This window comes from Aspergillus neoniger (genome assembly GCF_003184625.1).
Source record: "Aspergillus neoniger CBS 115656 unplaced genomic scaffold BO87scaffold_21, whole genome shotgun sequence".
Classification (NCBI taxonomy): Eukaryota; Fungi; Ascomycota; class Eurotiomycetes; order Eurotiales; family Aspergillaceae; genus Aspergillus; species Aspergillus neoniger.
In genome coordinates, this window is record NW_020291149.1 from 546,995 (window position 1) to 568,376 (window position 21,382).

Below are 21,382 nucleotides of genomic sequence, written 5' to 3' on the forward strand. Positions count from 1 at the left end.
AGCGCCAATGCCAGGCCCGCCAGCTCACCACCACCTCGAGCAAGACGTGGCTGCGGTGAGATTAGAGAGATAATAGAGGGTATGGTGCGTAGGACAGAGAGGGTGGTGAGCGAGAGATGAGGGTGTGGATGGGAAAACAGGAACATCGAAGGGAGAGTGAGGTTGTGGTGCAGCTGCAACCTTCCTGTTGTTATGGTTGTTGTTGTTGTTGTTGTGCCTTCGCCCAATCAGCACGTGCCCGCTCGGTCCCGTCCACCAAGAAGTTAGTACTACTCAGTATACGACTCTATTACGCCTTCCATAGATCTAACGCTTCATTCACCTTGGGATCAACCAAAACGGATATGGAATCTCTTTTACTGCCAAACTTCCGGGTCAGACCCTAGGATATTTCACTGAAACTTCTTACTTCATGGCAACCAGTCACGTAAACCTCGTCAAAACCGGATCGAAGAGGGAAAAAAAAAAAAATCAAAAGACAGTAAGTACATGATGATCGGGGTCACAGGGTCACAAAGGCAAGAGATAGGATATGTAGAAGGGAACTCAGAGGTATTGCAAATTTTGTGCACTCTAGAGTCGGAGACTTTTCTTATATTCCAATGGAAAGACAAAGAAGTGAATGGGGAAGTAATTAAAGCTGGGTTGGGTATACAAAGCAAATCAAGAAAATCTAAGCTCCCTGGGGCTCCTCGCCCTCAAATCCCCGAGAGCCAGCTCGATAGTATGATGTCGGGCAAATTTCAGACACCTCTCTAAGCACAGGTTACTCGGCAGGGGTGCTCTCTTCCCGGTTGGTATAGATCCGTTTCTTCTGCTCCAAAGCCGAGGAGAGCGAGTCAATGTAGGTCCGGAACTTCACGATTTCCCGCAGCAGATACGACGACTTGCGCTCCCAGTTGGCCAACGCCTTGGCTGCATTGGGGTGCCGCGGCGAGAAGGCAAGGATCATGGCGGGTCGAAGCTCGTTATGTCGCTGCAGTTCCTCCTCCACGTTCTTGACATACGTCTGCAGGGCCTTCAGCTGTTCATCTTCTGGCAGAGCTGATGCCATCATGCTCTGTTGCGGAGGAGCCCAATCGCTAATGTGCACTCGGTCGGCCGGCAGTCGGGGCCGGACCCCCTGCTGGTCAATAGAGCTGCGAATCGAGCTCTGGATGCTTGGTCGCGCCCCCGACGAGGAAGGAGGTGTCCGGCTGCTCTCTGCCGAGATCAGGGCGCTATTAATGACTGCATCGCTCCAGCCATACTCCATGTTACTAATGCCACCAATCAAAGGCTCCTTGGATAGTCGCGCGCTCCAATAATTGGCGCTGGACACAAATTCCCGAACGATTTCTGGCGTGCCGGCTTGGAACAGATGTACGGCGCCCGTGGGCAGGCTCAGGGCCCAGACATGCGGGCGAGACTTGGAATACCCGGGAGGTGGCAGCGCGCTGGCAATGGTTTGACGCAAAAGGAACTTCCAGATTTCTTCCGCATTTTCTGTCCAGTTGCCTCCTCCTACCACGACGCCGCCAGGATGCCGTTGCTTGGCCTTCTGTCGGACTGATTTCATGGAGGCGTTGAAGGAGAACAGGCGCATCCAACCTTGTTGGATGACGGCAAAGCATTCGTTCCAGTTGCGGTCTTTAGCCCTCTTATCTACCGAGTCCAAGTGATGCTTGTGCTTAAGGCTTCCTTCCTTGGCCCAAGGGGCGCCCGCAAGCTGTAGAGTCTCATCTTCCAGGAGAGGCGTATTCCGCTCGGCGTCTTCAAAGCTGGCTATCGAATGTGCCGAGTCTTCACGTATAATTGCCTGACTCAAGGCATTGGCAAAGCCAATCGATTGTTGATAATCCCCACGTGGGTAATCCGAGCCAAAAGAATCCACCGACGCAGAGGTCAACTTCCCAGAAGAATACTTGCTCCACGTACTGGATGCCGATGGGCTCCAGAGGGAAGACTGGTCATCCAAGCTGGTCCGGCTAGAGCCCATCGTAGAAGGGGGATACAGCCTGGCTCGAGATCGGGGCTTCGAAGACCAGCGTGCCGTTCCATAACGGGAATCGGCAGAGCGGCCGCGTGGATAGATATCGGAGCCACTTTTACTGACTGTACTCGGACTCCTGCGGAGCCCACCAGGGTGAGGTCCCAGTAGATTGTTCGAGGACGAACGTGTCGGCTCTTTTTCCACTGGGGCACCATGCAACGGGAGTTTCTGCTTCTGAATCGACGTGTAAAAGTCTCGTAGCACCATTTCCACTTGTTGCTCCCACGCTCGCATTGTGCCGGTAAACGGGGTATTGACGAGGGGGCCGGTGTCACTGTCAGGGTCACTTATCATTTTGGCCGAGAGATCCGTCCGTGAGAGTCGATTTACCAACTTGGTAGGGCCATTGGTCGGCTTATCAGCAGTTGGAGCTTTTCGTTCGAGGTCGTCAGTGGTAGCAGATCTGGAATTCGAGGCCAGGGACGGCGGATCTTGTGATAGGGATTTTGACTTGTTGGCGTCGCGTTGGTCAAAGCCGTCCGGCGCAGCATCCGCCGCCACTCGATGAATTGTCGGCATAGTGTTTCGGACAAATTGGGCCTTCGTCATCTTCTGCTCGATATCGGCAAGGTGCAGGTCGGTATTCAGCAGGAGAAGCGAGTAACAAATGGTGTGCACAACATCTGTAGAGCAGTTAGATCGAAAGCTATCAAGCAGTGAGACAGGGTTAAAGGCGTGGACAAACCAGAAGCTTTGAAGCTATGACGTGGGTTGCACTCGCACCACCGGGTGGAAAAGGCATCCAAGACTCGGTCCACTTGTTGGGTTTCTCCTTTCAACACCAAACGGTTACACAGACTTCGAAGGGCTGCCAGGATGTTCAGATTGGCCCAGTCAAAGAGATCCATGTACGCCTTGCGGACGAAGGCTCGGTCCGGATCGCCCAGCCAAGCCGCAGCCGGCTCGTTTCCTACGACTTGATCCTGGCTATCAAAGAGCATCTGCGCTTGTTCTTTGTCCGAAATAGTCGGCTCGCTAGCCGGGATGTCATCCGGGCTAGTCTCCGCAAGATCGGCAAGCTTTGGCTCCGTTGGCCCCATGGCGGCACTCTCAGATGCCGTGTAGTAATTCGACATTTCCGAAATCGAAGCCCGTGGCGAGCCACCCGGACCATTGGCAGGGGTAGAGAATCGGCTCGTGCCATCAACAATCTCATCTTTGGGTACGTCAGAGGTGGGTATCTCCTTGGACTCTTCTGGGACATCCTCAGCACTGTGAGTGGGGCTCGCGCTCATTTGAGAGAAGCTCTCCATGACGGGCGAAAGCGAGGAAATAACAGTCTCCTGTGGCTTCAAGCCGCCTGGTAAAGCAAAGACCTGGTCTTTATCCACGGAGTCCAAATCACTGCCGCGCGAGCTCACGCCATCGCGTGATGCTCTTGAAGCTGGTGGGCGGTCAACAGGAGCGATGGGATCCTGACCATTAGACTTAGATCCGGACTCTTCATCTCCACTACTATTTCTTAAAAATGTAGCCTCATGATTATTCGCGGATGAGACTGCGGGATATAAACTGTATTTGGCCTTGGGGGCACCGGAGGTTGTAAGGAGGCTGCCTCGCGGACTGTGCGTTGACGTGGTTCCTGGATTCTTGGCTTCCGCATCTTCTGCCGCCGCCGCACGGGACTGCGAGGGCTTGTTGGCATGGTCCGGCCCAGATGCAGTCGAATCCGTGATATACGGGTTCATCACTTTTTTCAGACTACTGACCGGACTAGGCTCGGGCTTCATAATTTCCATCGCCCTGGAGCCTGACAGCTCCGGAGGAAGCACGATCGGAGGCGGGGCACTTTCAGCCACGGACTTCTTCCGCCGGCGGAAGAAGGACGACTTTTTGGTCACCACTTGATGGCTTCCATCGCGGCCCGAATTGAGCCCTGTCCCACTGTGCTTCAGCGGCTGTCTCCAGCTCTTGACATCCTTGGTCTCGAACTCTTGGGCGGAATGGGAATCGGATTGACTGTAATCGGACGGTCCGAATGTGGGGGCTTTAGAGCCAAAGACTCGACGAAAGAATCCCGGTCGTTCCTTGGCCGGCGCTGGCTCAGGCGGCGGGGGAAATATTGGTTTGTTGAAGGAGATGGTTGGGCTGGGCGCGGGCGGGTCAAGTGAGGAGGGGATTGTAGGCGGAAGCTCTAAGCCTGCCTCGCCCAGATTCGCCAGGTCGAGATCCCGGCTCCGGATGGTGGCCGTGCCAATGTTCTCCGGGCGAGACTTGCGGGTGGTATTCGCACGCGGAGATTTGATACTGTTCCGTCGGGAGGCCACCGGCGTCCGTGACTGCTGCAGGCTGAGCGAACCTGCATAGTCCCCTTGCGAAGATGGGTGGTTTTTACTGGGGCCTCCGGGAATACTTGGCGTAGGAGCTGCGTCAAAGTCGCTGAAGGACCAGGAACCGTAGTCGGCAACCGGTTCGGAAAAGGGGATGAAAGGTGGCCGAGTACCGAAGTCGAAGCTCGCCGAACGTCTCTCGCCAGTTGAATCCGCTCGGCGACGTAACAGAGGCGGACCAAAGTCTAACTGGGAGGAAGCACTTCCTTTGCTCCCATTCCTCGCAGTATGAGCCCCTGTCGCTGCCGTAGAACTCGGCCGGTAGTCATATAGCTGGCCGCGTGAGCCGGTGCCTTCCCGGCTGCGCGTGCTCCCAAATCTTCTCAGGCTCGAATGGTAATTCGAGCTGCTATTACTCCGACGACCTCTCGGGAGTTGGGACGCATGGCGGGCCGTGCCGTCGTCAAAGGTGCCGTCTACCTCTGACGATAGGGAGGATGAAAATGTGTGTCCGCGATAACGTCGTTGGGCCAACGATTCCGGTGAACCGTGGCCGTAGAGGTCCGTTTCGAATACCGAATTGAATAACCTGTAGTCATCCAGCACAGAGGAACCCGCCACGAACTGGTCTAGGGATAGGAGCATATTATCGACGATGGAGGTGCGGGCCGCATGCTTCGGAGACAGCGATAGGTCGTGGGGATCTCGCTCGTCACAAGACTCATTGTTCTCGTTGGTGTTGTCGGCTGGATTGAAGTCATCTAGGAAGGTCTCTCGGACAGAGGGTCGCGGATGAGTCCCTCTCCTTGTAGGCTTCCCATTGACAGCTTCGGAGGGGGGTGTTCGAGGGGGGGACCGGCCGGCGTGCTGCTGAGGCATTTTGAGACTGCCCTGTGGTCAATGGTAACCAAGGACGTCTGGCATTCGTTGTAGTGAACGGAATGAGTGAAGAGAAGGGGGTTGAGCCTTAGGGATATTGGTCGCCAAGTCCCTGGGCACCGTTGGCCATGGACGATCTCAACCAGCAGGTAGTTGAGACGATTGTCCACTTGTCGTGCACACCGTCCTGCGTCAATCGAGAGAGGAAGGGGGTTTGGGGGCCGGTTGATAGAATCGCGTGCTCAGGACCGGTTCTGAGCTTCACAGAAGTCGAACAGACCGTCTTCAAGGCGCAGTCAAGGGTGGTGTGTATCACCTGTCGCACATTGCGTGAGGGGGAGGGGGGGAAAGGGAAATTTCGAAGTGTAAGGGGGGTAAGTCGATTGATCAAACCGACGTCCTGATGGGAGGATTGCTGTAATCTTTTTTGCGGTAAGGCAGATTAGCCAGAGATTCAATGAGGAAGATAGACAGAAGGCGATCCAGGAAAGTTAGAGGCGAACCACCGGCAGAAAGACGCACAGGAAAGGTACGGTCGAGTGTTGAAGCGGGAACCGACCGGTGACGATCGTGGGTCGCCACGATGAGAGAAGGAGGGAGTGCAAAGAGTGTGCAGTGTGTAGTGTAAATGAGAGAGAGAGAAAGGTGGAAAGGAAAGGAGGGTAGCGATTGAAACGCTTCAGGGAATTTTGGCGCAATTGAAGAGGGACAAAAATTGGAAATGAATTGAATGAATGCCTGGAGCAGCCCCCGGACTTGCAGATGGAAATGCGCCCAGGAACGAACGGCGGCCGAAGTGGGATCACCGGAGAAGGAGGAGGACAGCACAAAGTTGTACACTACTCCCTTAGCAGCAAAATAAAAAAGCATGGACAGAAGCAGACGTTTAGTCCGTTGGAGTGGTTCAGGGATGGACCATCTGCCATCGTCCACCTTCCAGACTAGTTCCAGTAGCGTTCACTAGTTACGGGTCTAGAGTCCGTCGCGATAATCAAAAGAGTCAGTTTCTCAGGGGCATGCATCCGAGTTCCTGCAGGTTCAATATCTCTCCAGCTTGCGAGTTCAGTCTCCCTTTTGCCTCCCTAACTCACATCAAACTATCTACGTATTGTATCTTCCAAAGTGGATGCTGACAAGTTTGGATCAGAACTACTACTGTACAGTAGTATCAGAAGGGACGATCCAGGAGTGTCTTGCAGCTTGCATGGTTCCATTTGGGGGAGGGTCCTTGGCTATTCCCAGTTCCAGTGAATTGACTGCCATCAAGTGGATCCAGTTACTCCGTATTCCTCAATTCCTATTGGATCAAGTGGAAACGGGCCGTCATGCACCCCCCGATCGATAATATCTATCATTTCATACGAAACTGATCCTGTCCAGTCCATGCTCCAGTCTTTCGTGACCCATCGTAGAGCTCCATCGCACCCAAGGTAGGGCAACGACCGAATTTGTCAGTATGCTGGAGATGGATCAAATTCGATCCAACGATGGCTTTTGCGATCAGGCCAGCCTGAGGGGTCTGCATCATTTTCCCACCATGCATCATCTATCTATCATTTTTCTTCCCTCGTTGCCGGAGATTTACTCACGCTGGCTGAACTGCATCTACAGTCTCCATATCCAGGCACATACATACAGGGTGGTGGTCATGCCCACCTTCCGGGGCCCGGAGCTGGGGCATTCTGTCGCCCGAATGTCAGTCAAATGTAAGCCATGCATGAGAAAAATAAATTAAGGAGCTGCTCCTGTCCTCAACAGGCAACCCTCGCAATGTGATACATCGCCGTTTCCTGACGGTTCTAGTGCCGCCACGCACTTGATACACCGGCGTTCACGGACGATCTCCTACAGGGATGGCATGGCTTCCATGTTTCATCCGCCAACCAGCCAGCCAGCAAGCAAACAAGCCAGCAGATAGACTAGACTAGACTAGACTAGATGTTACCTAGATAGAATATCCACCCTCCGACAATCCAAACTGTAATTTATTTTTTGGGGGTTTCTGATGATTCTGCCGCCATCCACCGATCGGACTGTCGGGGAAGAATTGATCCGGGAGCTGGGCCGAAGAGGCTGATGACATAACCCAACGGCCACTCCATCATCAACAAGCAAAGCAATCAATCAATCAATCAATCAATCACTCTATTCGCTAATAGATCGTAATTCCAACCCCCCATCCACCACCACCTCAATCAACAAACTATCCCCCCTGGGTCCGATAGAGGTCGTGGGTACATGACAACCGTGCCTCTACTTCCCATGTCCGAAAACCTGGGGTTTCCCTCAACCACTCGTTGAAGATGAATCCTCACATCTCCGTCCCCCGCCAACATGCCAGCCCGGCCAGCTTCGGCGGTACCACCCCAGCAAGCCGCGGGTCTAGTATCCGCATGCCGCGATTCTTCAAGAGGTAGGCTAATTCTCCCCCTCTGGGGATGAATGGAACAGCATGATACGTCTATCAAAGGGACAACCATGGCCTTTTCCGATTCTCATCGACCGGTTACTGATGCCCCTGGCTGGCTTACAGGCTGTTCAAGTTCCCGCAAATGGACTTCGAGATGGCTATCTGGGAGATGACGTCTTTGTTGATTGCGCCGAAGAAGGTCTTCAAATCAATCTATTACCATGTGAGTTGATGCCGGCGCCCTGCTCCATAGCGCGCATCCGGTTATGCTGACCCAAGCTTCACCGCAGAAACGTATGTCATTGCCCCCAACACCGCACCTTGCCGATATGGCCCGCTTTCCCCGGGATCTGACACACGCTCATCAATACCTATATTAATAACCTCGTACAGAAACGAAAAACACCTGGCACCGTCCGGACCCTTCATTTACCTACCTCCTATCCTTCTTCCTTCTGCTTACCGCCCTCGCGTGGGGACTCGCCTATGCGCCCTCCTTCGGCTCCATTGTCCGGCTCTCGTTAATCTTCATCTTTGTGCACTTCATCGGCTCGTCCTTGCTGGTCTCGACAGTCGGGTACTTCGCGATCCCGCGGTTGTTCGGGCCCGATGGCGCAGCCGCATCGCTGACGGGATTCCGCGGCGGGCGTGGACGGAGACGCGGCGCAGCGCAAGGCCTATTCACGCAGCCGGGAGAGAAGGACCAGCTTGAATTCGGATACTGCTTTGATGTAAGTGACACTCCTAGAGCATACTGGCGAGTGGCAGCACCGGCTAATCGCAGACACTAGGTATCGAATCGAGCATTCTTTCCTCTGTATCTGCATCTTTACGTGGTCCAGTTCCTGGTCCTCCCGCTGCTCCAGCGCAGCCCCAGCAACGCCCTGGCTACCTTCCTTGGAAACACACTTTACCTGTCGGCCGTAACCTACTACACCTACATCACGTTCCTCGGATACAATGCGCTTCCGTTTCTGCACAACACGGAGCTTCTGCTGCTCCCCATCCTGGCATTTGCGGTGCTGTGGCTGGTGAGCTTGATTGCGGGATGGGGGATAGTGGCGCAAGGCCACGGGGTGGAAGGACTGTTCTGGGGTGCATGATGCATGATTGTTCCCCGCACATGACATGTTATACACACCTGTTCTACCCATTCTTGTGCGAGTAATTTGTCATTTCCGTTTCGGCGCCGGTGTATATGGTGATCTTTGGTCTATTTTTATGTCTGTTCTGTCCGTTCAGGGAATGGGTTCGGGAGCATAATGATTGCATAGGTTCGTTTCTGGTGGTCTCCTTTTATACTCTGCTCCACATGAGAGCAGGCAAAAGACATATGGTTCATACTGTACAGCATAGCTGGGTTATATAGCGTCTATCATAGACTCATTTCTGCTACTGTTACTCCCACAATACCCCCTTCTCTTATTCCACGAAAATAGATACTCGGAATTTATCCAATTGCACAGGCATCAAGCCAAAACCAACTCAATAAGTAACCAAATCTAAAAAACCAAATAAAACCCCATCAATTCATTTCCCCTTCTTCCCCTTCTTCCCACCCCCCTTAGCCCCCAACTTCGCCTTCAACTCCTCCGCCCTCTTTCTCGCCGCTTCAGCCTTCTCCTCCTTCTCGACCTCCTTCCTCAACCGCTCCTGCTCCCTCTTCTCCCTCACGAGCGCCAACCGCGCCAAATCCGCCCTCGCCTCCTCCGTCTTCCCCTCCGCATGCAACTTCATATACCGCTCCCTGGCCTGCTGCGCCTCAATAGCTTCCCTCTCCCGTCGCGAAAGCTGCGACAGATCCTGTTGATCCTTGCCAGCACCAGCACCGGCACCAGCACCACCAGCCGCATTACTACTACTCAACTGAGACCGAGATTTACTCGTATGGTTCGGGTTCGCGGGTAGATCCTCCTCCTCGCCATCCGATCCGTCAGAGTTGTCCTCCTCATCCGATGAGGACGGGGGTAAATCGCCCGGTTGCGCGGCGGTTTGGAGTCGCCGGGCTTGCGCAGCTTGCTTTTTGGCTTTGGCTGCGGCGCGGCGCTCTTCACGGGTGAGTTCGGGGGCTGCTGCTGAGGCGGTAGAGTCTGCTGTGGGTGGGATAGAGGAAGGGCCGGGTTTTGAGGAGGAGGGGGTGGTGTTGTCGTCTTCAGAGGAGTCCGAGTCTGACTCGGATGTGCTGCCTTCTTCTTCTTCGTCTTCGTCTATTGATGAGGGGACATCCTCGTCTGCGTCCTGTGTTTTGTTTAGGCCTTCTGGTTAGGAGGAATTTCTTCTTGCAGGAGGGGGAGGTGCGTACCCGCCATAGTCCAACAGGGTTACCGTCCTTGTCAACGGGTTGGACGTCTCGACTGAAGCGTTTTCCGCCTGTGTGTATGGTTAGTTGGTCCTGGGGAGTTGGGGTTTGTGGTGGCCCTGAAGGTTTTAAAAACGTACCTCCGCGAGAGGGCTTGGAGAACTTTCCGCGACCGCGGGGAGCCATGATGTATGCTGGGTGGGGAGTAGGGCGAGTAGATGGGGTTCAGAGTCGAGGAGAGGAGTCAAGGTTGGATAGGGTTTATTTTTCCCCCTGCTGGCAAAGAGAATCTGGAGTCAGCGAGGAGAGGGTTGAGCGATGAAGAAGAAGAGAGGGATGGAGGAGTCAAACAAAGGCATTCATTCTCGGAGGGGCTGCGGCGGGGAAGTACCACCAGATCGACCGACACTTACGCGATCCAGTGCAGAGAAGCTGCGCCAAATAATAACTACTAGTACTTTGTACTCCAGTTGGAGACTGAACTGTGGAATGAGATTTCAATGGACTTTCTGGTCTCTGGTTACAAATATTGAGAAAACCACACCCTAAATCCTAACTTATTGTACAAAAACAGCTCTGAGTCACGCCGCCAGTAGCCCAGAACAGGCGGGGGAGCCTGACTAAGGCGCGGGCGTTCATTGGTGTCATATTTAACATGGTTATTCTAGTTAATACACTTTTATTTACTGCTTCACTGCAATTGTCTACTGTATGTACAGTTGGCTCAGCTTCAAGTACTGCTCACCCACCGCGGCAGTCATCCTGGCTACGCTCGTTGCCAGGTCAGCCCCAGCTTCGTCACTCTCGCCGCAATCAAGGTCAGCGTCCCCGCCAGAATCGCACTGCCCATGAACATCTGCGCATACAGATATTGCCCATCATCCCGATCGACCAGTGCCCCGGCAATGGGGGTACCGATCAGCGCAGCCACAGCCACTACACTGAGCACCATGCCCATTCTCACTCCGGTCTTCTTCAGATCCGTGGTAAGCGTGCTCAGGGTGGCCGGGAAGAGCGACTGGATTCCTGCTGCTGCCAACCCATAGAACGCACTGAAGGCATACATCTCGTTGTAAGTGTGAACCGCAGCCCAGCAGAACGCGACCACTCCTGTCACCAGGCTGAACGGGATCAACATGTTCAACGGTCCCGTGTACCGATCGGCCATCAGGTTGGGAATCAACCGGCCCAGCAGACCGACACCATTCATGACTAAAAGGACGTCGATCGACGTCGAGTTGGAGACCCCGATGATGTTGCGGGCGAAGCTCCCGATGTAGAAGAACCCGACATAGAGGCCCCAGAAGTTGAGGAACATCCCCAAGGCGAACAAAGCATAGGGCGCCTCTTTGAACGCCCCCCATTCGACGAGGGGTCCGCTGCGACGCGGAGGCAGTCGTTGCTGAAGAAACACCAGGCACGGAATCAGCGTCGCCAAAGAGATGAACCCCAGGGTCCGCATGGTCCAGCCATATCCGATTTGAGGGAGGAGTCGCATGACCACCGCCGGGAAAACCAGGCCGCCGGTGGCAGAGCCCGAGGCCACAATTCCGATCGCAATCGCTCGGTTTTTGGTAAAGTAAGTCGGCATCAGCGCAATGGTCGGGCAGAACATCAGTCCACAACCGATGCCCTGACCAACGCCCTGAGCCAGGAACAGCTGCCAATACTGCGTGCACAGGGAGGTCATAAAGATGCAAAATAACTCCAGGACAGCCCCAATGGTCAGGATGGCTTTGAAATAGCCGGCGTCGGTTGCGCGTCCAGAGAAGGTGCCGACGAAGAAGAGTAAGAAGATCTGGATACTGCCTACCCAGGAGATATCGGACGGGGTGCGACCTAGCGTCTCGGTATAGTAGGTTTGGAACACACCAAAACTATTGATGTAGCCCCAGGTGTTGAAGATGACGAAATGAGCCAAGGCTACTTGAGACCATGCCTTGAAGCCACCATCGGGGGGAGGTCCCAGGTCCCTTCCAGACTCTCGGGTGCGGACTAGGGTCAAGGTTCTACTGGCCAGTGCGCCAACATGGCTAACATTCGTCGGGGTTTTCGACAATTCCTTTTGTGCTTCGGGGCCAAGGCCTACTTCTTCATCACCCTTCTCATTCCCTAGCGGAAGGAATTGTTCAGGAACGGGAGAGTTGGCAGCCTGACTGGGTCCACTTTTCTCCTCATTTGCGGAGATGGTCAAGTCTTGCTGGGTATCATGCGATGATCTAGCGGACATCTTGAGGGAACGTATACCCCGAAGGGATATCACAGATTTTCGAAAAGTTTTTTTTATGTCTGGGAGTCTCGTGTATATCAAAGGGTGATGTTTCCTGGTAAATGAAAGCAGGTAGACTAGTAGTTAAGAGACGAGCCAGCCACTCTGCGAGGCACCCTGCTTCTTTATTAATTATTTGGCTTACACACGACCAGATGGGCTGGGCAAGGACACTCTGGATTGTGGAAGCAATCAGTCGAAGTGATGGCGCGCACCTGACTGATCAACGAGAAGTGGGAATGGGATCGGAAACAGAAAGGGGATAGAGAAAGAAAACGGTCAAGGATCAGGCACTATGAAGTATGCATCGATGCCCCAGCTATCGACTTGATAGAGATCAAGCGAGTTGATATGTGCGTATGACTCAAGGCGCGTCTAGCAGACGGCATCGGCGGCAATTGGTTATAGCAGCGTTGGAAGCGTCTTCCTGCCAAGGACCTTTTCGAGGATCAGCCCTGTTAGGGAATGAGATAGATAAAGGAACGACGGTTAGGCTGCGTGAGTCAGGAAGCGAAGTAAGACTAGAAAATTAGGAGCTAGGGCTTGAACGGCTCGCAAAGAAGACCGAAAGCCAACCGCCATGATGGCGGGGAAGTAAGGTCGGCAATGCTGTGCCGAATCGGCTAAAGAACGAGGACGATCAGTTTGGGATCCAACAGGAAGCGACACCCGGAATACATTGGCGATAGTTAGGCCTTGGTTACTTCGACGCCCTATTGTCATGGTGCACCACGGTCCCAAAACCCGGGGGCTCCAGGATTCTTGCTTGGGATTGGGGAAATTTGGCAGGTGGATCCCCTCCCCACCATTGAGCTATTTTACTAGCTGGTTGGGGGAGGGGGAATAATACCATTGCCGATGTGATGGGTCATCCCTGGACAGAGGAACAATTCAGGAAGAGTTGCCAAAGGATTGGAGAAGAAATAAGAGGCGCGGGGGGAAGAGAAAGAATAAAGAAGATAAATTGCCGATACAGTCCGGCTTCTTAGTTACTCTTCCATACTTTCCTTTCTTTAAGTATTATGTATGTTAAGCATATTCTCCGAATAATACGAAGGCACGTGCGGCGGACTTCTGCCCGGCTTTCATTTTTTTTTTTTTTTTTTTTTTCCTACTCGAACAACGTCATTGAAGTACGAACTACCAGAAAGAAGCCCCCCTGTCCTGCACTATATTTCCTCAATGGGTTGTTGATACATCACTCTCCTGGTGGTGGTAGTACTAATAGTAGTCATAGTAGTCGTAGTCCTCTCGCGGCACCAACGACCCATCTTGTTCTCAGCGGCAACTCACAAGACGTCTACTGACTTAGTACTGGCCATATTACGAGTCGTGAGCGGGAGACGAATTATTTGTTGAATCGTGCCCTTCATCGGGGTTCTATATTGTTCTAACGCATCATAACAATGGAAGGCATCTGCCTCTCGAGGCCGGCCCATCTATATATAGTCAATTAAAAGCACCATAAACAGGTATCCATGCTGTCTGTCTCGAGCGTCAAGCAGTCATGCTCGAGTTTTTAATGTTCAAGATCAACGGTTGGAAGGTAGGCAGGGGCTGTTGAAAAGAAGACAAGGGAAAAGACAAAGAGAAACAAAAAAGGTAGGAGAAACCCCCATGCTGGACTCTCGCTAATGGCTGAACGACCCCCCAGAATCCAAATGCCGAATGCATACCCGCTTCGTGACGCCCTCTAACAAATCGCCGCCACCACAGCATCACCTCTACGCCTGGAAAAAGAATGGCAGAAATATATATCAATAATCGCAGATGTTAAATGGAGATCAAGGGCGATTACGCGGAGACCCTGTCCCCGCTTCGAGAAAGACCACCAGTGCAGTATTAACAGACCCTCAATACTCTTGGGAGCACGAGCTATTGTTGAGCATCGAAATAGTTTCAATCACGTCGGCGGGTTCCAGGAGATGCCAGCTGGCGGCCGTTTGCTTCGAGCTTGCACCAACAGTGACCGAGTAGACGTGGTCTTGTGGCAGGTCGAATTTCTGTAGGGCACGGAACATGTCTGTGGATAACAGGGAATTATTAGCGAATGTAGAATAAGATGGAATAACGGGAGAGCACATAAGGTGGAAAAGAATTGAGAAATAAAGAGCTGAGAATGAAAAGGAAAGTAGCCTTACCTTCATCTGTGAAGTCGTCGCCGGAGCAAAAGATGAACTCAGGAGCCTGCCCAGGGCCGGTGCCGTACTCATTGACGAGGCGAGCCGCGATGAATCCCTTGTTAACGAACGTCGGCCGAACTTCCAGGTTGGCTTTCCCGGCCATGACTTCAACTTCCCATCTCTTCCCGACGGTGTCTTCAAGCTGCTTCCGGCATTCGCGAGCCTGGAACGCTCCATACTCCGGATCCGCACGGCGATAATGCCATGTCAGGGCCACGCGCTTTCTTTCGATGAAAGAGCCCTGTGTCCGTTCTGTGAAGTGCTGGAACGTATCCATGACCTCCTTCTGCCAGCCCATGTTACTCCGTTCGGCCAGATTCTCCCAGTCATCCGAGTGGGGCTTGCGAATGAAGCATCCGTGCTCTGCACTCAGTCCTAGCTCGGGGATGTGGCCCATCCACTCATCCAAGAAGGCTTGATCACGTCCACTGATGATCCAGACCGCATTTCGCGGGTCTGCGGCGAGGGTCTTGATAGTACGCAGCACCCGATCCGAGGGGATCGCAGCTTGCGGGTCTTTGACAATCGGAGTAAGTGTACCATCGTAGTCAAACATGAATAGTCTCTTCCGAGCCCGACGGTACTGCCGCACCAGCTTGGCCCGATCGAGGGCCGGCGTTGCCACGGATTGGTCAAATGACGAGAGGTTGGTGAGGAGACGAGTGACAAACTGTTTTGACCAGGACGAGACTGTGTTTGCAGTGACGTGCTTGTAAAGCTTCTGATGCTGTGACATCTTCTCTTCCGGAGACATGGTTAGGGCTTTGTTGATGGCTCCCGCCACGCCGACGGTATCCCATGGGTTGATATGAATGGCATTGGACAAAGTCCCCGCCGTACCAGAGAACTCGGAGAGGATCAAGGGGCCATAGTTATTCTGTTGGCAGATGATATACTCTAAGCTAGTCGTGTTCATGCCGTCGCGGACCGTGGTGATGAGTCCGACATCAGCGACACGCAGCAGCGCGAAGTACTCATGAGGGGAGAGGTACTGCGGGTAGTACTTGACGGGGGCAAAGCTCAACGATCCGAACCGGCCATTGATGGTAGAAACCAGATTAGAGACCTGACTGGCAATCTTGTTCTCTTCTTTCTGCTCGTCGACGCTGGTTGGGCTGGTTACCTGGATCAGGACCACCTTATCCCGCCATTCAGGGTACCGCTCGAGGAAGACCTCGAACGACTGCAGCTTCTGGGCCACACCGCGTACACTGTCCAGTCGATCACGGCCGACAATAATCTTCTTTCCGGCATAAAGCTTGCGAATACCCAAGACTGCCTTTTCTATCTCGGCAGACCCGAAGGCTGCCTTTTGAATCGTCTTGGTCTCGATACCTATCGGGAAGACATCCACTGCTACATGAGCACCGTAGGCATCCACCCCAGCCGAGTTGGAATCAAAGCCTAGGACACGTGTACAGCAAGATGAGAAGTGACGAGAGTATGAGAACGTCTGGAAGCCGATCATGTTGGCCCCCAGGACCCCCGTAAGCACCTCCTTGCGCTTGGCCAAGCAGCGCATGAACTCACTGCTGGGAAATGGCGCATGCAGGAAGAAACCAATGTAAATGTTGGGGATGCGTTGGCGCAGCATACTCGGGACCAGGAATAGGTGGTAGTCATGGATCCAGACAATATCTCCTTCCTTGTATTCTTGCGCAATGCGGTCGGCGAAGAGACGATTCATGCGGACGTAGTCTGCCCACCACTTACGTTCCGATTTGCCGTCCGTGGGACCGTGCTGTTTGTAATGAAGGAGTGGGTAGAGCTCGCGCTCGGCATAACGCCTCCACCGACCCTGGTCGTCCAAGAAGACCGTGTCATCTGGATGTTCCGATTCACCGGTCAACCAGACCGGCACGATCTTACCGTAGCGGCTGGAGCTCAGCTGCTGATCGAGCCTTTCTCGGTCCTCCAGGTCCACTTCGAAGCCGTCAAGGAGAGGATGACTGGGTAGGCGTTGGCTGGCATCCACAGGCACCGGTGCGGCAGCTTTATTGAGGGGCAAGGCCGAACCGTTGAGGGTGGTCGGCACCTTGGCACTTGTGTTGATGGGAATCTGTTGCAAAGGAATCGCTGTCTCCTGGACCGGCTCGACCTCGCCGGTCCAGCCAACGAGGGTGTGGGACCATCTCGATTCATTAGAACCAAGATAGGCCATTGAATCAAATAGAGCGGAGGTTCCCGGACGGGGTTTCAGCTCCTACAATCCCGTTCGATCAGCTAAGTCCTCTTACTGATTTCCCCCCCTCAAAATACGAGTGATCTGGTGGGGGAAGTGACTTACCCAGTCGGACCCGGGATGGAGATAGAGCTTATAGGGGATACAGAATGCAGCACTGATCACTCGGCCGGTAAGACGCAGGCTGGGGTATTGTTCGCGGGGGTCGGCGTCCAGCATGATGGGAGATTCTATCAGGCTCAAGCGGCGCAACAATTCAGGACCCGATTTGGCGTCCTTGACAGCCTGGGAGGGAGTGATGGGGGAAGCGACAGCTGGAGGGACGGAAGAAGCGTGGTTCCCCGGGGTATCAGAAAAGTAGGAAGGGGCATCGGGGAGGGTGGAGGGCTGGGTCTGTTCACCCCGCAGATCCGGGGTGGCATTTGAGGCATTCACAAACGCATCTTCGCCCAGAACATTCAGGCCAGAGCCAATGGGGCCCGGATTGGGCTGGCCATCGGGCATGGCGGCAGACCGTTGTTCGGCGGCCATGACGAAAACGGACGCGGCGGAGCGAGGAATCACAGTCAGTCAGTCAATGACAGGCAGAACGGGAACCAATCTGCAGTCAATCTGGGAGGTAGCGCAATCAGTTAGTTGCAAACCATGAAATATTAGGGGCAGAAATCTGGTGAACTTTGATATTCCGGTGATAAGAAGAAGAATAACAATGGCAACGATGGGCAAGACTGTGTTGGGTTTGGGGGAGGGGTGTAAAAGGGAAAGGGCAAAAAGCGTTGAAAGTACCTTTTTTTTTTTTTTTTTTAGTTTGGGGGTGAAAAGGGAAGTGTAGATTAGGGAGGGAGGGGGGGAGGAGGGAGATAAGCTGGAGTACCTGGGAATGAATTGGTATGTATGGAGAGAGAGAAAGAGGGTGTTTGGTGGGGTTGCCAACAGAGAAGAGAGCGGGCCAGAAGAGAGAAGGCGGACTAGGCCATTGGGGGGATGGAGGAGGGGGGAGCAAAGGAACTAGTGAATGGTACTGTAAGGAAAGATGAACGATGGCACAATGATCAATTCCCTCCGTCAGAAAAGAGAAAGAATGGGGGTTAACAAGAGTGTGACGATGAGAAGAGGGAAGGGAAGGAGGGAGAAGTTGGTTTAGTGGGTAAGAGATTCAATTATGATGTGAGAGCAAGAGACAAGACGCAAGTGGGGGGGAGGGAGGGAGAAGAGACGGAGAGAGAGAGAGAGAGAGAGAGAGAGAGAGAGAGACACACAGAAAGCAGGGCAGAGAGCAGCAGCAGCAGCCACCATTTACCACCACCAAGCAGGGAGGCGGTGAAGCGGGAACATGGAAAGATAGTACTATGATAAGAAAGAGCTATTTGTACTCACCTCCAAGAAGAAACGATAACTATGGTAGTTAATCGTGAAAAATTGATGAAAAGCGCAAGTGATCTATCACTGGATATGTATAGTCCCACTGATTTAGGAGGGACTCGGGGATGTCGGCAAGGAAAATATCTCAGAAGTCAGAAAACCCCCGAAGTTCTAGTAGCGTTCTTTCCAACAGACTTGCTGGAACTTGATCCCAACTTCCCCCAGAACAATCCCGGAATAGCAAGCCAATCACCCCCAATCGGACAATCAAGCAACTTAATGCAGGCAAAGCAAGCCAACTACCAAAGCAGTCGTATCAGCTGGTCGGCGGTCTGTCGGCAGGGTTTGCTTATAAAACAACCAATCCCTCATGCACGGGTTCAGGTAGAAGGACGCCGAAGGGGGAAGAGAGGCAGCGAAGGGATCGAGGGGAGGGATGGGCCTAGGATGGTCCAGACTCGGCGGCGAGGGCTGATGGAAGGAAAAAGAAGGCGTATAGCGGGTGGGGATTATAGGGGGGAAAGAAAAGGAAGAAGAAGTTGTTGATGATTATTGAAACCGAACAAGGTCAGGGAAACCGGTTCCGTGTCTGTGGTGGGTTTGGTCTGCCATGGAGGGAAGTAGTAGTAAGAGTAAAAAAAAAAAAAACTAATAATGGACCATGATGGCAATGATGATGATGATGATGATGATGTTTTTGGTGAGAATAATAGCAAGCAATGGATTGGGTCCCCGCCATCTCCATAACAGTAGTAGTAACCCAGATATTTCTTTTTTCTCAGATACGTCATGATCCCCCAAACGGCAGTTCGGACGAACAGGAGGAAAAATGGTCCACCTGTTATTCGCCCCCCTCCCCAATCTACTCCAACTAATTCTACTACTATTTTGTACCACTAGAAAAAATACTACCACTCTTACAGAACACAACACATAATATCTCATCGATATTTCTTTCGGTAATTGTAGATTAAGGCAGGTCAGGTTAACACGAGCAGGTACAGTAGTCAGTTGGCAGACTAGACAATAACCCGGGAAGTTGGGCCCAGGGAATAGCAACAGTGCCTAACCGAACCTAAATCATCTAGTCCTTCTACAGGAGTGTCTAACTCATTAGGTAGCGTGTCTTGCATCGGCCGAAACCAAGAGCAAAGCGCGCAAGAGTGTTCAGGCATGTGGGAGAAGATGCCGGATGAAACTTGCCCGATCCTTGAACTAGCCCATCGAGATTGGTCCAGGTCATGGGATGTGATTGCCTGTCATTACGCCCGTTGAATCCACTGGTAAAATTGGGTTATATGCAAAGGACTAAAGGTAAAAATAGAAGCTAAGATCGGGAAACAAGAAGAAGAAGAGGGCAAAGAATGGTTGAAGTCTACAGTGGCTCAGTGAGATCCGATTTGCAGATTTGAGATCGCCATTTCCCCGACAGGGGGGGGAGTGTGACATGTGAAGACCTAACTAACCATAACCAGTCGATCAATGCTAGGGCTGGCCAGATCACGGCCCGCAGTCACGTGGGAATCACAGCACCTGACAGTACTATCCTTATTCGGGTAACTCATCACTAGTTCCTGTTAGTCTATCCGATACTTGCGACATTATCATCATTATTCATTCCCTGCCTCGACTTCTAGCCTCGCTTCTTCGTCTTCCTCGAAACATCCCAGCATCCCGTCCGAGATCACCCGCCCTCCTTACCCTTCATTCATTCCTATCGACTCGGTTTGTCCGGAACTCTGCGCCAGCCAGTCCCAAGCATACCCCCCCCCCCCCCCCGGTATACTTTCCTTTCCTCCGGTTTATGCCCCCGGTTGCAACACTTCCTTCGCAATGCCTCCATTGCCCTGCTGAACGCGCGGTCATGCGCGTTCTTTGCTCCTCTAATCGATATCTCCTCTCCTCCTCTTCCTCGTCTGTTGCTGCTTATTTGGCCCCCTTAATATCCTCTCCGCTGAAGCCGCGATACTTCCACCAAACCCGCTCGGCTCTCAAGAACCCGGCAATCTTCAAAAATAGTCTACAAAAAACCCTCGAAGCACACCGTTCCTCGAATCGAGCTAGTTTAATTCGCAGGATACCGAATAAACCAGGTGATTCTGAACAGTCACCTGCGGAGGTTGCAACAAGCGATGGGCCATCGAACGGTTCCAACACAGATGTAACTTTGGGGTCTTCCTCGACCCCAAAAAGCCCAAGGAGGAAACCTCGCTCCATTCAGAAGTCCCACCCGCCATCCCGGCCTTCATACGCAAGCCAGCTGATACATTGGGATGCTGACCCTAAAAAGGGCCGGTCAGTTCAATGTCCATGGCTGGGTGGAGTGGATTCAACTCGGTCCTTCAGTGACGGCCTCTCCCAGCTAGATGCGGAGATCAAGGCACTTGAAAAATACCTCAGTCCGACCCCACCTGAGCAGGAGAGGGTTCATCGGATAACCGCACATATAGCTGGTCTTCTGGAAGGGACTGCCCCCCGTGCCCCCTGTATCATCGGATCATGGCGAACCGGGCTAGCCATGAGCCACTCCAATCTGGACCTTCTCCTCCCCGTCCCAGACTTGATACGATCCACCGAACAGGTTCGAAAACCAAGCGCCACGCGTCCGCAGATCCTCACTCAGCACAAGCGTCTGCTCCGAGATGTTGAACGGACCCTCCAGGACTTCCAATCCTTCAACATCATCTACCCATCCACCGCCGTCCATCACGAGACGGGTCTTCGCGTACGCTTCTCCTGCGGAGAAGACATCCCCCCCATGGTCGAGTACATTCAAGACTACTGTGCCGAGTACCCCTCCGTCCGACCTCTCTACATGGCCGCGCGACTTCTCCTCGAATCTCAAGGCCTATGTGGCCATGGCCCGAGATCCCTTAAACCCGAAGCCCTAGTCATGCTCATCGTAGCATTCCTAAAGCTGAATCACGGCAAGTTCCAACGTTCTGACGGTTTGGGCGAGCGCCTTCTCGCCTTTCTCCAAATGTATGGCACCGAAGTCGATCTCACGATGACCGGAATCGCCGTCGATCCTCCGGGTACCTTTGATGCGGATACTGTCCGCTCCGCCAGCCGGATGTTCTCCAGTCAGCCGGACGAGATCCCCGCCCATTTGCGCGGTCAGCGAGCCATCATCAATATGAAGAAAACCGCCGCGTCCATGGGCAACACAGCCGCGGCTACACGGCTATGTCTGCAGAATCCTACTAATTATTTGGATGACCTGGGCCGTTCTTGTCTGGATACTCCACAACTGCGGGCGGCGTTTGCGCGCGCTCATGAGCGTCTTCGTACCGCTCTCGATCACTGGGATCAGTGCGCGCCTGTAACTCTCGATCACGGTCTGCTGAACTCGATCCTGCAGGTGAACTTTGACGAATTCAGTCAAATGCGCGATCGGCTTACTGCCGGGACGGTCGATTCCACGTGACGTATCGCGGACGCAAATCCTGTGTTCACTAATGAGCTACCTCTACTTTTTCGATCGCAATCAAGCATG

The 21,382-nt window shown here is 53.2% G+C and overlaps 8 protein-coding genes across 8 annotated transcripts; 4 read left to right on the top strand and 4 right to left on the bottom strand.

The window, feature by feature from the left end:
- Positions 1-629: 629 nt before the first annotated feature.
- BO87DRAFT_94500 (Sec7 domain protein) lies at positions 630-5,374 on the bottom strand. Its single transcript, XM_025629691.1, has 2 exons — positions 2,718-5,374; positions 630-2,655 (listed from the first exon to the last, which is right to left on the bottom strand). The coding sequence occupies exons 1-2, from the start codon at positions 5,179-5,181 to the stop codon at positions 767-769; spliced, it is 4,353 nt and encodes a 1,450-aa protein (XP_025478619.1). The 5' UTR covers positions 5,182-5,374; the 3' UTR covers positions 630-766.
- Positions 5,375-6,515: 1,141 nt separating this feature from the next.
- BO87DRAFT_94510 (uncharacterized protein) lies at positions 6,516-7,137 on the top strand. Its single transcript, XM_025629692.1, has 2 exons — positions 6,516-6,887; positions 6,985-7,137. The coding sequence occupies exons 1-2, from the start codon at positions 6,638-6,640 to the stop codon at positions 6,999-7,001; spliced, it is 267 nt and encodes an 88-aa protein (XP_025478620.1). The 5' UTR covers positions 6,516-6,637; the 3' UTR covers positions 7,002-7,137.
- A 170-nt stretch (positions 7,138-7,307) lies between these two features.
- Positions 7,308-8,996, top strand: BO87DRAFT_361663 (unc-50 family protein). Its single transcript, XM_025621596.1, has 4 exons — positions 7,308-7,594; positions 7,715-7,818; positions 7,985-8,322; positions 8,383-8,996. Exons 1-4 carry the CDS (start codon positions 7,485-7,487, stop codon positions 8,692-8,694), a joined length of 864 nt encoding a protein of 287 aa, XP_025478621.1. The 5' UTR covers positions 7,308-7,484; the 3' UTR covers positions 8,695-8,996.
- A 125-nt stretch (positions 8,997-9,121) lies between these two features.
- BO87DRAFT_427242 (PDGFA associated 1 family protein) lies at positions 9,122-10,076 on the bottom strand (the record flags this gene model as incomplete). Its single annotated transcript, XM_025627397.1, has 3 exons — positions 9,122-9,829; positions 9,894-9,961; positions 10,031-10,076. The coding sequence occupies 3 exons, from the start codon at positions 10,074-10,076 to the stop codon at positions 9,122-9,124; spliced, it is 822 nt and encodes a 273-aa protein (XP_025478622.1).
- A 446-nt stretch (positions 10,077-10,522) lies between these two features.
- BO87DRAFT_94560 (putative MFS monocarboxylate transporter) lies at positions 10,523-12,384 on the bottom strand. Its single transcript, XM_025629693.1, has one exon. It carries the CDS (start codon positions 12,118-12,120, stop codon positions 10,657-10,659), a length of 1,464 nt encoding a protein of 487 aa, XP_025478623.1. The 5' UTR covers positions 12,121-12,384; the 3' UTR covers positions 10,523-10,656.
- A 1,355-nt stretch (positions 12,385-13,739) lies between these two features.
- Positions 13,740-17,412, bottom strand: orlA (putative alpha,alpha-trehalose-phosphate synthase subunit Tps2). The gene is made up of 4 exons (XM_025629695.1): positions 17,399-17,412; positions 16,630-17,136; positions 14,301-16,545; positions 13,740-14,182 (listed from the first exon to the last, which is right to left on the bottom strand). The coding sequence occupies exons 2-4, from the start codon at positions 17,053-17,055 to the stop codon at positions 14,013-14,015; spliced, it is 2,841 nt and encodes a 946-aa protein (XP_025478624.1). The 5' UTR covers positions 17,056-17,136; positions 17,399-17,412; the 3' UTR covers positions 13,740-14,012.
- Positions 17,413-17,488: 76 nt separating this feature from the next.
- On the top strand, positions 17,489-18,483 carry BO87DRAFT_94571 (uncharacterized protein). Its single transcript, XM_025629694.1, has one exon. The coding sequence runs from the start codon at positions 17,923-17,925 to the stop codon at positions 18,430-18,432; it is 510 nt and encodes a 169-aa protein (XP_025478625.1). The 5' UTR covers positions 17,489-17,922; the 3' UTR covers positions 18,433-18,483.
- Positions 18,484-19,750: 1,267 nt separating this feature from the next.
- BO87DRAFT_311225 (uncharacterized protein) lies at positions 19,751-21,313 on the top strand (the record flags this gene model as incomplete). Its single annotated transcript, XM_025619530.1, has 1 exon — positions 19,751-21,313. The coding sequence occupies one exon, from the start codon at positions 19,751-19,753 to the stop codon at positions 21,311-21,313; it is 1,563 nt and encodes a 520-aa protein (XP_025478626.1).
- Between the last annotated feature and the right edge of the window lie 69 nt (positions 21,314-21,382).

Excerpts from the sequence above, each read along its gene's own strand:
- BO87DRAFT_94500 (XM_025629691.1), bottom strand. The coding sequence starts at position 5,181 with ATGCCTCAGCAGCACGCCGGCCGGTCCCCCCCTCGAACACCCCCCTCC. Across the intron at positions 2,656-2,717 it reads TCATAGCTTCAAAGCTTCTG|ATGTTGTGCACACCATTTGT; the intron begins GTTTGTCCACGC and ends ACTGCTCTACAG.
- BO87DRAFT_94571 (XM_025629694.1), top strand. The coding sequence starts at position 17,923 with ATGGTAGTTAATCGTGAAAAATTGATGAAAAGCGCAAGTGATCTATCA.
- BO87DRAFT_94510 (XM_025629692.1), top strand. The coding sequence starts at position 6,638 with ATGCTGGAGATGGATCAAATTCGATCCAACGATGGCTTTTGCGATCAG.
- BO87DRAFT_361663 (XM_025621596.1), top strand. The coding sequence starts at position 7,485 with ATGAATCCTCACATCTCCGTCCCCCGCCAACATGCCAGCCCGGCCAGC. Across the intron at positions 7,595-7,714 it reads ATGCCGCGATTCTTCAAGAG|GCTGTTCAAGTTCCCGCAAA; the intron begins GTAGGCTAATTC and ends GCTGGCTTACAG. Across the intron at positions 7,819-7,984 it reads ATCAATCTATTACCATGTGA|AAACGAAAAACACCTGGCAC; the intron begins GTTGATGCCGGC and ends AACCTCGTACAG.
- BO87DRAFT_94560 (XM_025629693.1), bottom strand. The coding sequence starts at position 12,120 with ATGTCCGCTAGATCATCGCATGATACCCAGCAAGACTTGACCATCTCC.
- orlA (XM_025629695.1), bottom strand. The coding sequence starts at position 17,055 with ATGGCCGCCGAACAACGGTCTGCCGCCATGCCCGATGGCCAGCCCAAT. Across the intron at positions 16,546-16,629 it reads TCCATCCCGGGTCCGACTGG|GAGCTGAAACCCCGTCCGGG; the intron begins GTAAGTCACTTC and ends ACGGGATTGTAG. Across the intron at positions 14,183-14,300 it reads CGACGACTTCACAGATGAAG|ACATGTTCCGTGCCCTACAG; the intron begins GTAAGGCTACTT and ends TGTTATCCACAG.